This window comes from Diceros bicornis, chromosome 28 (genome assembly GCF_020826845.1).
Source record: "Diceros bicornis minor isolate mBicDic1 chromosome 28, mDicBic1.mat.cur, whole genome shotgun sequence".
NCBI classification, from domain to species: domain Eukaryota; kingdom Metazoa; phylum Chordata; class Mammalia; order Perissodactyla; family Rhinocerotidae; genus Diceros; species Diceros bicornis.
This window is the reverse complement of record NC_080767.1, coordinates 10,155,157-10,170,298: the sequence shown is the minus strand read 5'-3', so window position 1 is coordinate 10,170,298 and position 15,142 is coordinate 10,155,157. Positions and strand designations below refer to the sequence as shown.

At 42.3% G+C, this 15,142-nt stretch overlaps 2 protein-coding genes across 5 annotated transcripts in view; one reads left to right on the top strand and one right to left on the bottom strand.

Moving 5' to 3' along the window:
• The window catches only part of TEX10 (testis expressed 10), a 66,026-nt gene extending 60,408 nt beyond the window's left edge, over positions 1-5,618 (top strand). For both annotated transcript variants that reach the window (XM_058523654.1, XM_058523653.1), the window contains 2 exons: positions 2,520-2,730; positions 3,953-5,618. In XM_058523654.1, the coding sequence (XP_058379637.1) occupies positions 2,520-2,730; positions 3,953-4,066 (325 nt within the window). In that variant the 3' untranslated portion in view covers positions 4,067-5,618. The remainder of the gene's footprint in view (positions 1-2,519; positions 2,731-3,952) is intronic.
• Positions 5,619-5,737: 119 nt separating this feature from the next.
• INVS (inversin) overlaps positions 5,738-15,142 on the bottom strand; it is a 141,226-nt gene continuing 131,821 nt past the window's right edge. For 2 of the 3 annotated variants that reach the window (XM_058523649.1, XM_058523652.1), the window contains 4 exons: positions 10,134-10,363; positions 9,323-9,397; positions 7,485-7,651; positions 5,876-5,951 (listed from right to left, as the gene is read on the bottom strand). In XM_058523649.1, the coding sequence (XP_058379632.1) occupies positions 5,949-5,951; positions 7,485-7,651; positions 9,323-9,397; positions 10,134-10,363 (475 nt within the window). In that variant the 3' untranslated portion in view covers positions 5,876-5,948. Of the gene's footprint in view, positions 5,952-7,484; positions 7,652-9,322; positions 9,398-10,133; positions 10,364-15,142 lie in introns of all 3 variants that reach the window. The other variant, XM_058523651.1, reaches the window with a different exon arrangement.

Genomic DNA, 15,142 nt, shown 5'->3' with positions numbered 1-15,142 from the left:
TTATAAGAGTTCTGTGGAGGTTGTGGAGACCTCATTATGGGACAGTTTCACATTTGCATTTTCCTGGCTTCCAGCTGTAGGTAGGGAGCTGAGTTCTAGCTTCCTGCCTCCCACACCTGGGGCCTGAAGCCTCAGCTTCCAACACTGTTAGCTGTTGAAAACCCAGCCCTAAAATCCCACAACCAGTTCTCTACCCCTGTTGGGAATCTTTATATGAGTTCTGTCATAATTTCTGGCACCTAGAGATTTCAGCCATTCTTCTGGCTTTTGAGCTTAGCTGTGTATTTTTTAATTAATTAATTATTTTTGGTGAGGAGGACTGGCCCTGAGCTACCATCTGTTGCCAATCTTCCTCTTTTTGCTTGAGGAAGATTGTCGCTGAGCTAACATCTGTGCCCATCTTCCTGTTTTGTATGGGGGACACTGCCACAGCATGGCTTGATGAGCAGTGTGTAGGTCCACGCCCAGGATCTGAACCCATGAACCCACTGAAGCAGAGCCTGCAAACTTAACCACTACACCACCAGGCTGGCCCCGTGTATTATTTTAAAAAGTATTTTATCTGTATTCCTCTGTTTGGAGTAAAAGAGGAGGTTGCTATTATCTGACCAGAACATATCAGAAGTTTACAGAGTTAGCTGAACTGCAAGTTTTATGCAAGATGTTGAACTTTCTTCAGTTTTTGTAGAGTGGTTTAGAACCATTGCTTTATCTTGAGCTGAAACCTAAGCTTCATTGCTCCCAGTTCTGTCCTTTGAACACTTTATAGAATAAGTAAAATTATTCTTGTACATGACAACTCTTAGAAAACCCTAAGAATGGCTGTTCATATGGTATTTCTCCCATCACTTGTGGTACCCCAGGTCTCTTGTATTTTTCTTTGGCTTGACAGTCTTCTTTAATTGTGTGTGAACGTGGAATCCTAAACTTTACTCATCTATTCACTATACTTATATTTGGCGTGATATAGAATCCCTAAGTCCTTTGAGCACAGTTTCGATCAGCGATTATTTGAAATCCAGTCAAGTTAAAGTAGAAAATGAATATATTGGACCATTACAGGAGTAACATAAAACCCAAGGAATAGGAATGGTGGAAGTAGGAGTTTGAAAGCCAGCTGGAACCAAAGTAGCTTTCTCTATTTTTTTCTTTTTCTTCTGGATTGTGTAGTCTTTATCTCTGTGCCTTTGCCTCATTAGCTATGTCTATAGTCTTGGCTTTCTCTTTTCTCCTTGCCCATGGCTGTCCTAGCCTGACTGTGTGTGAGTCAGGCTGAATAAAGTCTCTTCAAACAAGAGAATCTAGTTGGCTTAGAATGAATTCAGTGTCCACCTTTGATGCACTTGCTGTATGTGAAGTTGAGGAGGCTCATCAGCTGGTGAAGGGGCTGCTCTTTCTACAGCTGGAGGTAGTCAGGTTTTCTTAGGAAGATTTGGGGATTGGGAGGATTATGCACTCCTGGTACATGAACTGTAACAGACTAAGATCAGAGCTGTTAGCAGCCAGTGCACTCTTCCTCCAAAATGATATTGCCCCATTTCATTGACACTCTTCTGGAATGTGGTTATGGTATCTGCCACTCCACTTATCTCTATCATAAAACATTTTTGTTCCTGCTCTATAAAGATACCAAGAGAATGATGTTTACTGAAATTTGGATTTATCATCTCTGGCCTTCTATGACCTAGTAGTGCAGCAGTAGTCCCCTTACTGGCTACTTTCTGAAATCCTTTTTAGTTCCTTTACAGTACTACTTCTCTGCAAATCTGCCGTGTTCTAAAACATTGAAGAGGCTTAGAATCCAGGTCATAGGTGAAACTACTTTAGAGTTTTGTGAAGTTCTTTCCTTCCCTTTTTATTAGTGGGATATTCTATTTCTTTTGATATTTGGTGTTATATAATAGACAGTTGAGTAAGGTTCAGTGGTAGGTAACAGTATGCATGTGTAGGTCATTCTGTTCTCTGGCTAATTCTGTTATGTATGATCACTAGGGCTTCAAGAATGTCTTGAATGGGGGCCGGCCCGGTGGTGCAAGCAGTTAAGTGCACGCGCTCTGCTGCGGCAGCCTGGGGTTCGCTGGTTCGGATCCCGGGTGTGCACCGACGCACTGCTTGGCAGCCATGCTGTGGTGGCATCCCATGTAAAGTGGAGGAAGATGGGCACGGATGTTAGCCCAGGGCCAGTCTTCCTCAGCAAAAAAAGAGGAGGATTGGCAGATGTTAGCACAGGGCTGATCTTCCTCACACAAAAAAAAAAGAATGTCTTGAATGTTAAGCTGGGGAAAATGCTGGTTGCTGGGCTTCCTGGAACCCATTAAGTAGGGAAGAGCAGCTAATTCTTCATTGGATTTGCTTATTTAGCTCTGATGAAACCCAGTTCTTATTAGTTTTGGGTTATGGGGTTTTATCAGGAAATACCATGTTTATTAAAAGGACATTTTCAGTTTTGGGAAATACGGAAAGGGCACTTTTCCTGTATGTGTTGGCCCACTGACTCATTTCTGTCTCCGTTATTATAGGGACAAGCTGTGGGGGGTCTGTGTCTCCGTCCTGGCTCTCCTGCCTCGAGTCCTCAGGCTGCTGCTGCACAGCCTGCGCGTGAACAGAGCTGGGCCTGAGGAGCTGCCTGTTGTGGGCCAGCTCCTTCGCCTGCTGCTTCAGCACGCACCCCTCAGGACTCATATGCTGACCAATGCCATCTTGGTGCAGCAGATCATCAAGAATATCATGGTAAGGAGCATGGAACAAGGGTTTTGTACTATTAGTACTAGAAAGGATTCATGGGCAGGGCATGCAGGGTGCTCTTGGGAGGCCAGGGTTTCTGTGCATTGACTGACTCCTGGAATTAACCTCAGTGTGGTGATTTCCCAGGGCTTCCCCTACAGTCTAGTACCTGACTGTCAGTTAACCAGGGTGATGTCTTTGATCCCAGAATCAGTAATAAAAGCCTTAAAATACTCAAACTAAATTAAGGTGGCAGACAGCTTAGTTGGAAAAGGTACAGGCACCAGAGTCACTACTACCTGATTCCGGTACAGACTTGATTAACTGTGATAGTTTGGCAAGGTTTGTTTAAAACCTACCTCAGCTTCTTTTTTTTAGCTGTAGAAATGGGAATAATAGCAACTTCCTTGGGTTTTGGTGACCGTTAAATGAGATAAACCAAGTAAAGTTTTTAGTATAGCTGACATTTATTAAGTGCTCAACAAATGCTAGCTGTCATTAAGGAAATTATTTGGCAGGAATAAATTTCAGGCCAATTTCTAGTCACTTAATTCACTGGAGAATAAGAGGAAGTTGGAAGGAGGAAGTCGCAGGCTTCAGCTTTGTCTAGAGTTTGGTTCTCTGTGTTCAGCTATGTCTGTTTTGTGGGGGGTAGCTCTGTTGGACTCCTTTTAGTGTTTTTGGTTTGGGAAAGTTAGGTTTTATTGTATAGGTATTTGATTGGGGAGTTTATTAATTGGTATATGTAATAATAATTCAGAAACAGTAGAAAGGAAGAAAAGTCAAGAATTTGGGTTATTCTGAGGTTAGAGAAGCAGTTCACCTCCATCAGGAAGAGAATGACAGAAATGGTCAGTGCGCCCTGTAGAATTATTCTCAGTTGATGTGAGTGCTGAGTAGATCGAGCTTGAGACCAGAATGCCAAGGGGAGGAAGTCTGGAGTGTAGGATGGTTGATGGTGGACTCTGTTTAGTCTCGAGCATATGTGGGAGGGAACAGACCAAACAAGAAACCAGCAGCACTTGTACTTGAGGTTGTAACCGGGAATTTTCACTGCCTGTGGTAATGCCCAATTAATAGGTCCCCTTTTCCAGTAAGATTTCCTGTGGTGATTACAGATGAGGATACTGTTGCAGTGGCTCTGAGATCTTGTTTGGGTATGAATAATACTGTCAGATAGCACAGCAGTTGTGGTACAAATTCAAATTACTTTTGTTTTTCTCTGCAGACGTTGAAGAGTGGAGGCATTCAGGAGCAGTGGCTCACAGACTTACATTATTGCTTCAACGTGTACATCACTGGGCACCCCCAGGGGCCCAGCACGTTGAATGCGGTGTATTGAAGTAGCACCATAGCACCTCCCGTTTGAAACTGTTTATTCACATCTATCTAATTTTGAAGAGAGACTGATGTAATAAATGTTTGTCATTAAAGCTGAACTTTTAAAGAAGTTGTTTGTGAACCTTCCTTTGCACTAAGGTAATAATGCAGGCCGGCTTCCTGGACTCGAATGTGGGACGTGGTTATAGGTGGTAGTGTATTTTGCATTTCACAGGAACTAAATATTTACAAAATACAGATTGATAATATGGTATGTTCTATTATTTACTAAGAAATTAACTGAATCTTTGTGATCCCATCTAGGCAAACCTCATTCTTTGTTCTCAGCTTCAGTTCATTCAGACAGCAACAGAACTAGTTTTTCCTTTTGTTTTGTTTGGAGTCGTTGCCCTTCTCCATCATGACATTCAGCGGCTCCCTGTGGATGGCACTCTGTTGTTTACAGAGGTTTCCCAGCCTCCGGGCAGCGGCAGGATCTTAGTGCTGCGGTTGTTGTGGACTTTCCTTGACCTAACAGTGCTTGTCTGCTGTAGGTAACTCTGCTTTCAAATGATTTTCTGCCAATGATCTGTTATAGTTCTTGAAAAATTGCCAACTATATGTAGTGATTTATATGATATTTTCATAATTATGAAATAATTTAATTAGCAAACTGAAAATCAAAGTAATTAAGTTAACACTTTATTGCTGTTTCTTTCCTATTTCTGTCAGGATGGGGGTGGCAGTAATCTTAAGAAAATGGAAGCAGTCCTAGAAATATTTCTGAGCAAATATATCACTGTTTATGCCTCCTGTCTACATTCCTTCCTACAGTAGCTTTGCCCTTAAAAATGTGAAAAAGCCGGCAACCACTGGATTTTATTTAAACCAGGTCTTCTTAGAGAGCTAGAATGTGTACAGTTAGCACAGTTTCTGCTGCCAATAGGGGAATGGCATTTTGACAAGATTGCTCACCTCTGCAGGTGAGGCAGAAAATACAAGTGGAATGTTAAGGCCTGAACTGGTATCTTGTGCATGAATGGTCTGGTCTGTAAACCTGCTCGACTGACTCCTTTGTGCCCGATGCTGCTGGTGGTGCTCAGCAATGAGAGCGCCGTTCACAGAGAGCACGTGGCAGCAGCCTGTGGCCTTCACAGGCTAACACGGGAACTGTAAACGTAAGGAATCAACAGTATGCCTGTTATGGTCTTCCAGTTTCTAAAAGCAAATGCTGGATCATGATTCTGGTCTAAAATTTAAAACTAATAATGTTGGAATAACAGGATTTGGTATCTGTAATGAAGTTTGTTGCCCTAGATTCCGGAAAAGTGGTGAAAGAAGGCAGCTACTATAGGACAGGCTCCTCCCCTTCTCGTTCCGCTTCTTCACTGGAACCAAAAAACCAGGCCTGCACCAGCTGGCTGGCAGAAATCCCAACCCAGCAGCCCCTTCAGCACTCAGTTCTTCATGTTACTTAGACTTGACTGTTAAATTATAAGTTCTTTCCAGCCACAGTTACTGAAGTGAAGGCAGACAACTGGGCAGTTCTGCACAGGCATAGTCGCCCCTGGTCCTTCAGCGCAGGCTAAGGTAATTTATAAAACAGTGCCGTGTAAGAGCAGAAAGAAAACATTCTGACATTTTCTTTCAGTTGTTACCACATTTTCAGGCTAATAAGGCTGCAGGCGTGGATATTAAAGTTTTCCCAAGATGTAAAAGATAGAAAAATAGTCAGCAGAGGATTAGAACTCTGCACTAGCTGTTCCAGCTCCCCCGGACACAGGCTTCCTCTGTAGGCAGGCGAAGCTTTGTTTTGTTTTTTGACTGAGTAGCTGATTGCAGGTTATAAGAAAAATTCTTTGATCTTCCACTGTTCTCAAACAGGTGTATACACTGCAAGTTGCTCACTGTTAAAAACAAATACCAGATAGATATTCAGGTTATTAATTTTAAACTGAAGGGATGAGTTCATTGGTGGTGAGGAAAAAGGGTTTAGGTTTGGACTATGCATGGGGCTAAATAAAGTGATGGCCAGTTTATTGTAGCGACGGGATGACTCATCAGCCTTGGATATTCCATCTTCTCAAAGATACATGACATCTCATCAAGGAAGAACCTTAACTGGGAGGGGGCAGGTGCTTGAGGAGCTGGAATTGGGACCTAGGCCTTCAGTCTGCCTAGAATAACTAGTATGGTATCTTTCTCTCTGTGCATCTCTCTGATATAATACAACACAAACTTACATATACACATACATAACTTTTAATTTTCCATGTGCCACACACATGGCTATATAGTCCATTCTAGAAAATAGATTCCTTTGAAGACTATTCAGATGATAGACTGATAGGTATATCAAACTTAAAATGGATTTTTTTAGGCCTTTTTATGACTTTGAAATTACAAACTTATAGGATGCCACAGTTGGAAAACATTCGTGGTATACCCAACCCTCTCACTTCACAAATGAGGACACTGAGGCCCTGAATGGTTGGGAGACCTTGCTGAGGCCATATTGCTATATGTTGTTCCTAATTGTGTAGCAAAGACGCAAACATGAAAGGTGAGTAGTTTTAAAAAGTTGCAAACGTATGTCTTACTTTTTCTCTCCTGGTTTTATTACTATTACTTCAATAAAGTTATTTTAAAGTGAACTATTGTTTGGAACTCTGGCATGTTTTTTGGCTGCCTTTACTGTATCAAGTCCTGAGTTGTCATCTGCATATCCTGTAGGTGGGCAGGAATATTCTGCACTCATACAAGGGGGTACCATTGCTAGTAATCACTTAAGCTATGGTTATTCCATTCGTTGGAATGGATTTTTTGTTTTTTACTTTTTTTTTTTTTTTTTTGTGAGGCGATCAGCCCTGAGCTAACATCCGCCAATCCTCCTCTTTTTTTTTTTTTGCTGAGGAAGACGGCCCCGGGCTAACATCGGTGCCCATCTTCCTCCACTTTATATGGGACGCCGCCACAGCATGGCTTACCAAGCAGTGCGTCGGTGCGCGCCCGGGATCCGAACCAGCGAACCCCGGGCCGCCGCAGCGGAGCGCGCGCACTTAACCGCTTGCGCCACCGGGCCGGCCCCTGTTTTTTACTTTTTGCAGGGAAAGATTCACCCTGAGCTAACATCTGTGGCCAATCTTGTTCCCCCCCCCCCCAAAGCCCCAGTGCATGGTTGTATATTCTAGTTGGAAGTCTTTCTAGTGCTTCTGTGTGAGCCACAGCCACAGTATGGCTACCAACAGGCGGGTGTGGTTCTGTGACTGGGAAACCAACCCAGGCTGCCAAAGCAGTGAGAGCAGAGGGCTGAACTCGAACCACTAGGCCATCAGAGATGGCTTGGAATGGACTTTTTTAAGGGAGTTGTTTTTAAAGAGATAGGCTCCCAAATTTATATATGTCTAGCATATATATATATTTCCAGCATATATACATACACGCTCTCTGATCGTTCCTGTGCTGCTCATCTTTGTGGGTGGTTTACAGGGGTGGGCTGTAGAGGACTGGAGAGAGCAGGGATAGTTGAACTTTCTCCAGGATGCGTGTAGAGAAACAGTCCAAGGAGGCTGTTCCTTTGCTACATCCAGCTGGCTCCCTGCTCCTCCTGTTAAGAGGTAAAGGCACTGCTAAAGCCTCTCCCCGAGGTGGAGGTTGGCAGCAACAATCTTCACTCATCGAATATTTGAGCACCTCCATTGTGCCAAACAATTTCCTAAAGCTAAATAGAACAGCGAGCAAAATGAGATGATCCTTAACCCCATGGAATTCTCAAAGCAAAAAATGAACTAACATATCTATTCAAGGTAAAGACCAAAATTAATGATTTCTCCTTTTTGGTTAAATTTGGCACCTGTGATTCCACATTGCAGAAAATTCTATGTATGTCCAAGTTGTGCCCATTTCATAGAAATGTATAGTTTTCTGTATAAAACACATACAGGCTAACCATTTAGCAGCCCTGTCTGACCATCAGCCTTATTCACTTAATAATGGTTAATGTGGGTGGGTGGGCCTAATAAAACACTGTGTTCCCCCAAAGTTGAGGCTTAGGAAAAGATTCTCTTCGGTCCTTGCCCATTTTCAAACCAGTCAGAATTATACATGTAGGACAAAAATGCTGTTCATATGAAGTCCTGAGAAACCATTAAGTATTTCTTTGAATTTGTTTATTCTGTTCTTTAACTGGGTTCTTGAACTCAAAACATTTTATGCTGCTAAACACCTTCATTTTTAAAGATTTCTGATCGCACAAGAGAAAAATCCAGGACTAAGTGAAAAATGCTCTGATTATCTATTTGATTATCTAAATACTACTTCTCTTGTAGTTATAGCTGACAGTTCTGTTTTTGAAACTATTCTTCAATTCACTCAGGTATAATGAGAATTTTTTTTTTTTTTTTTTACATAGAACTATGGGCCCTGATTCCGTTGAAAGGTTCCAACTACCGCACCCACCACTCCCTGATCAGCCTGCCTGTATTACGTGAAGTACCCCACTCTTATCAAACATTTGGCAGTAATTACTGTGTCTCGCCACCTCCAGGTTTCCCCCCCATCAAAAACGAAATGAATGTTAAAGTTCATGCTGACAGTCATTGTTCACCTTCCCAGCTGTACTCTGTTCCTGCAGGATGACTGTGGATCAGGGAGGGTGGGGGAGCACATTGCCATAGCCACTCAGGAGAAACACTGGACCTGGCATTAACTGCTGACAGCACTGAACTTATCACCCAAATTTAATGTTGGCGTGTATGAAGGGGCCATGAATAAAAAACTTGTCTTGTGGCTGAAAACAAAGTTCCCTGAGCTGCTTTGGTATGAGTGAAAGTGTGCACAGCTGAGCCTGAGCTGAACATGCTATTAAATATACATCTTTATGGAGTGGGCCCTAAAAGGCAAAAGCCAGAATTTGTGGCTAAGGGACTTGCCATCTTTAGGAAGGAATTGGAGGATCTTAATGTGAAATCAAAATGGAACAGGAACTCCCAAGGTATAACTTTGAAGATGACAGTATTTCCATTTCCCCCTTCCTTTATGTGAACAGGTATGTAAAAGTGAACAATAATAGGTACCATTTATTGTTTCTACTGGAGGTAATGTTAATGATAGCTTTTGGTTGTGAAAATAACTTGCCTCTTATGGAGACAGACATTGACTGCGGTAATAACTCCATGAAAGGGAGATGAAACACATGGCCACCTGAAATCAAATGACCAGAGGAAACCCCTGGCCATCTCTGTTCTAATGTTTTTTGCCAGCGCCGTGGCTGCCTTACCTGAGTTGAGATGCAGCACAGAATGGGCTTTTGAAGATCTTGTGGGATGATGTACTTTCCCTTCTTGAGAACAACCTGAAATCAACCAACAGTGATCATGTATCTCTGACCATGACAGCTGTGGCCTGACCAAGTTCTGAATTCTGTATTGAGGTGAAGGCTTGAGCCTGCAGGTGTTTGCCAAGATGAATTAGGTATGGTGTGGAAATACTACGTAGACCCAGGGTCAAGTCCTGAGATTTTCCTGCCTGGATCACAGATCTGTTTCTAAAGGTGCCTTGGCTCAACTTTTTTCTGTTGGGGAGCCAGCCAGGCTTGTTCCTTGCTCAGTTTATTTGGATGGGCTCTTTCCAGAGCTGAAAATGTTTGAATCTGCTAAACATGTATTTACGTGGTGCTGGGGTCTGGGGCATTCCCACTGATAGGCAGCCCTGTACTGTGTTAGCATAGGAAAGGTCAAAGTGAGGCAGGCAGGGTCAGTCTGTGCCTGGATTACTCCAAATGGATCATGGAAGGGGAAGACCCAAGCAGCGGCCTGGAGAGATTACAATGGTGAGGCTTTCGGTCGTGAAGCCCAGCAGAGAAGCTGCTTCTGATGCCAGAATGCCTTACGAAACCAATTCTGACCCAGAATTGTGGGGAGGGAGGCACTAAATGCGGTGCTGAGAATTCTCTTGGTGCCTGGAGGTATAATAAAGCTCCTACCTGAGTGGAGGTTTGCCCAATGTAATTAAATCCCATTTCAGATTATGATATGACACTCTCTGGGGGTGCTTGTTGTAAACTACAAAGTGCCCAGAAGGACAGTTACCATAGATCTGCTTGAGCACTGAGTGCCTGGTGGACTTTGTGCCCAAGACGCCCTTGGATGGATTCTTGGTGGTCCTGCTTACTGCGATGGTCTTTGGGGGTTTTAGCTTCAGTTCCTTCCTCCAAACCTGGAGGAGCAATGCCATGCACTCTTGGTTCCATCTGTCCATATTTCTGGCTCCAAGCTGCTTCATATGCAGAAGGTGGGACAGGTGCTTCCTGAGCTGGTAACTGGTGGGGTCAGAGGAGGGGAGAGGCTTTAAGATCATAGTACTAAGAAAACCAAATTTCCTTAAGGTTCTTAGAAGCTATAGGAACAGTATTTGCTGAACTCTTGAGAGATCCATTCAAGCTCCCATTCCTAATTTCAGTGGCAGTATGTTGAATTCTTTTTCCATAAAACACTTCCTGAGTCAATCAGATGAGTCCTTGCCCTCAAGGTGGGACACGCCAATATGTAAACAAATAAACGCAGTGTGAGAAGTACTATGTGAGAGCAAGGAGCTAGACAGCATGAGACAGATGTGGGACTGATAATTTGTGGTGGTTTGGAAAGGCTTTTACAAGGCTGTTACTTGTGCTGGGTTTTAAAGGATGAGTAGGAGCTTACCAGGCAGAGAAAGGCATTCTAGGCAGAATTGGCATGAGCAGAGGGGTGGGCATTTGTGCAGGAAAATCAATAACAAGGTGCGTATGAAGCACTGTATATTTGGTGAGGGAAGGAGGATGGAAGCCTGAGCTACACTGGAAGGAGCCAACATTTATTTAGGGCCTGTTGTACACTAGGCACTTTCCCTGTGATTAAGCCTGAAAATAAATCTGTGAGGCAAATGTTATGATAAAGATAACTGAGAAAAAGGCTGAGTAGAGGTGATGTCACCAAGATGGCAACATAGGTCATTTCTGACTTCATTCCTCCTCACAAGAACAACTAACAACTAATAATGCACAAGACACCACTGAGAAAATCCTAGAACATGGGGGTGAGGCTGAAGCACCGCTCCTGCACCACAGAGACCAAGACAGCCCTCATTAGAAGGGAAAGAGGAGCAGCTGCGTGCTGACAGCATTGCCCCTCCCCCAGGCCAGTGCAGCACCACAGCAAGAGGTCTACCCTGAACATACAGCTTCTCCAGTGGGAAAAGGGCCCAGAGTAGACATCCAGCTCCCCCAACATCGTAGGTTGCTTCTTGGGAACCCCAACTGCAGTCTCGCCCCTCAGGGATTTCAGGGAAATCTGTGGGAATTAACCATTAGGAAACTGTGATGGAGAAGGTGGGAGGGGCTTGCAACAACCAGCAAGCAGATCTTGGCAGACCGAGTTCCTACCTGCAGCGTCCAAGTAGTAGTCCCAACCAGTGGCTCTGCTCACCTGCAGACAGAGCCAAGACAGTGGTACAGTCTGACCAGGGAACTCAGCAGCATGCAGGTCTGTCTAATTTGGGTCCTTAAATGAAGAGCCTTGCCAGCCCTGGAGCCTAGTCTTACCCCACCCAGCAGGTGAGCTGAGTCATAGTCCAGCCCACTGCTGAGTGTAGCTCCTCACCCCTGCCTGACCAAAAAGGCTGGCCAGGCCACCTGGAAACTGCATAACCCAACAACACTTGAGCAGAAAGTACGGCAGGCCGAGCTGATTATTCACAATGCCAACCCAGTAGCACCATTCAGCCAGGGAACTTGGGGAGTAGGTAGTCTTGAATCAAGATCACAAACAAACAGCCTTGCTGCCCTTGGAGCCAATTCTCCTACTCTGCCTGGGCAGGGAAAGTAATTGGAGCCCTGGCCATTGCTGAATACAGCCTTCAGCCCATCTGACCAGGGAACCTTACCAGAGCATACAGGAAGCTGCGTAGCCCATCCAATAGTCCTTTTTACAGTGGTGCTTGAACAGAGAGCACAGCCCATGGCTTTCCTCGTCTGCAGAGCAAAACCCGTGGCTACATCTGGCCAGGGAATTGAGTGCACAGTCTTGCCTGATTTGGGTCCCCAAAGAATGAGCTATTCTCAGCCAATAGCAAACCCCCCTACCCTGACCTCAGAACTTGGGCAGTGGCCTTGCCCAAAAATAGAAAGTAGGCCCCATCTGCCCAAGAACATTACCAGTAGACATGTCCAGAAACCCAAAGTGAGCTAACTGGTGAAGAACTGTCTCTGCCAAAGTGAACCTGGAAGAGGAGACTGCTTACTCAAATGCACAGATACCAGTGTAAGGAATCAAGGATCACAAAGAATCAGGTAAACATGATACCACCAAAGGAAACTGAAAAAGCTCTGATAACTGATCCTCAAGAAATGGAGATCTATGAACTGTCCAAGAGTTCAGAATAATCCTCTTAAAGAAGTTTAGTGAACTACAAGAACACACAGGAAGACAACTAAATGAAATTAGGAAAACAATGCATGAACAAAATGAGAAGTTCAACAAAGAAATAGAAACCATTAAAACAAACAAACAAACAAATCCTAGAGCTGAAAAATGTAATTACTGAAGAATTCAATAGAGAGCTTCAAAAACAGACTTAACCATGCAGAAGATTCAGTGACCTAGAAGACAGGACATTTGAAATTATCTAGCCAGAGAAGCAAAAAGAAAAAGAATTAAAAAGAGTGAAAAAAGCCTACAGGATTTATGGGACACAATCAAAAGAAACAATATTTGCATTATGGGAATTCCAGAAGAAGAGAAAGAGAAAGGGATAGAAAGTATATTTAAAGCAATAATGGCTGCAAACTTCCCAAACCTGGGAAAAGAAATGGATATTCAGATCCATAAGGCCCAAAGGACCCCAAATAGGTTGAACTCAAATATGGCTACACGGAGACACATTATAATTAAATTGTCAAAAGTCAAAGACAAAAAAAGAATTTTGAAAGCAGCAAGAGAAAAAAGACAAGTAACATACACGGGAACTCCCTTAAGACTATCAGTAGATTTCTCAATAGAAACTTTTCAGGACAGGAGAAAATGGGATGATATGTTCAAAATACTGTAAGAAAAAACTGTCAACCAAGAATTCTATACCCAGCAAAGGCTGTCCTTCAGAAATTAAGAAGAGATAAAGACTTTCCCAAGTGAACAAGAGCTGAGGGAGTTCATCACCACTAGACCTGCCTTGCAAGAAATGCTAAAGCGAGTTCTTTGAGTGGAAGTAAAAGGACGCTGTTTAACATCATAAAAACATAAGAAGGTAGCATAAAACTTACTGGTAATGGTAAACATATATTTAAAATTAGATTCTGTAATATGGTAATGGTGGTGTGTAATTCACTTACAATTCTAGTTTAAGAGCTAAAAAACAAATGTAAAAATAACCGTAACTACAATAATCTGTTATTGAATACACAATATAAAAATATATAAACTGTAACATTAATAACCTAAAATGCGAGAGAGAGACAAGTAAAAGTGTAAAGTTTAGGAATGCTATCAAAGTTAAATTGTTATCTGTTTAACATTGGGTGTTATAATTTTAAGATATTTTATGTAAGCCTCATGGTAACCAAAAGGGAAAAACCTGTACTAATTACACAAAAAAAACCATGATGAAGAAGTCAAAACATCAAACCAGAAGTCATCAAAACACAAGGAAAGACAGCAGGATAAGAAACAAGAAACAATGGATCTACAAAACAACCACGAAACAATTAATAAAATGGCAATAGTAAGTTTTTACCTATCAACAATTACTTTAAACATAAATGGATTAAATTCTCCAATCAAAAGACACAGAATCGCCAAATGGATTAAAAAAAACAAGACCCAACAATATGCTTCCTACAAGAGACTCACGTTAGCCTTAAAGACACACATAGACTGAGAGTGGAGGGATGGAAAAAGATATTTCAAGCAAATGGTACCCCACCCCTCCAAAAAAGCAGGGGTTGCTGTACTTATATCAGATAAAACAGACTTTAAAAATGGTAAAAGACAAACAAAACCAGAATCAAGATGAACAGACAACCCACCAGCTGGGAGAGAATATTTGCAAAACATACATCTGACAAGGGGTTGATTTCCATAATATATAAAGAACTCACACAACTGAACAACAAAAAAACAAACAACCTGATCAAAAAATGGGCAGAGGAAATGAACAGACATTTTTCCAAAGAAGATATACAGATGGCCAATAGACACATGAAAAGATGTTCAACATCATTAATCATCAGGGAAATGCAAATCAAAACAACACTAAGATATCACCTCACGCCCATTACAATGGCTATAATCACCAAGACAAAAAACAACAAATGTTGGAGAGGATGTGGAGAAACAGGAACCCTCATACACAGCTGGTGGGAATGCAAACTGGTGCAGCCTCTATGGAAAACGGTATGGAGATTCCTCAGAGAATTAAAAATAGAGATGCCCTATGATCCAGCTATCCCACTACTGGGAATCTATCCAACGAACCTGAAATCAACAATCCAAAGAGGCTTACGCACCTCTATGTTCATTGCAGCATTATTCACTATAGCCAAGAAGTGGAAGCAAACTAAGTGTCCCTCAACTGATGATTGGATCAAGAAAATGTGGTAAATATATACAATGGAATACTATTCAGCCATAAAAAAAGACAAAATCGTCCCATTTGCAACAACATGGATGGGCCTGGAGGGTATTATGTTAAGTGAAGTAAGCCAGAAAGAGAAAGACAAACACTGTATGATCTCACTCATATGTGGAATATAAACCAACACATGGACAGAGAAAACTGTATTGTGGTTACCAGGGGCAATGGGGGTGGGGGTGGACACAAGGGGTGAAGGGAGACATATATATGGTGATGGACAAACAAAAATGTACAACCCAAAATTTCACAATGTTAAAAACTACTAAAACATCAATAAAAAAACAAATTAAAAAAAAAAAGAAACTGAAAAAATAAAATAAAATAAAATACCAAAAAAAAAAAAAATGGCAAAAGATACAAAGGTCATTATATAATGAAAAAAGGTCAATCCATCAAGAAGATATAGCAATTGTAAATATTCATGTACCCAAAATCA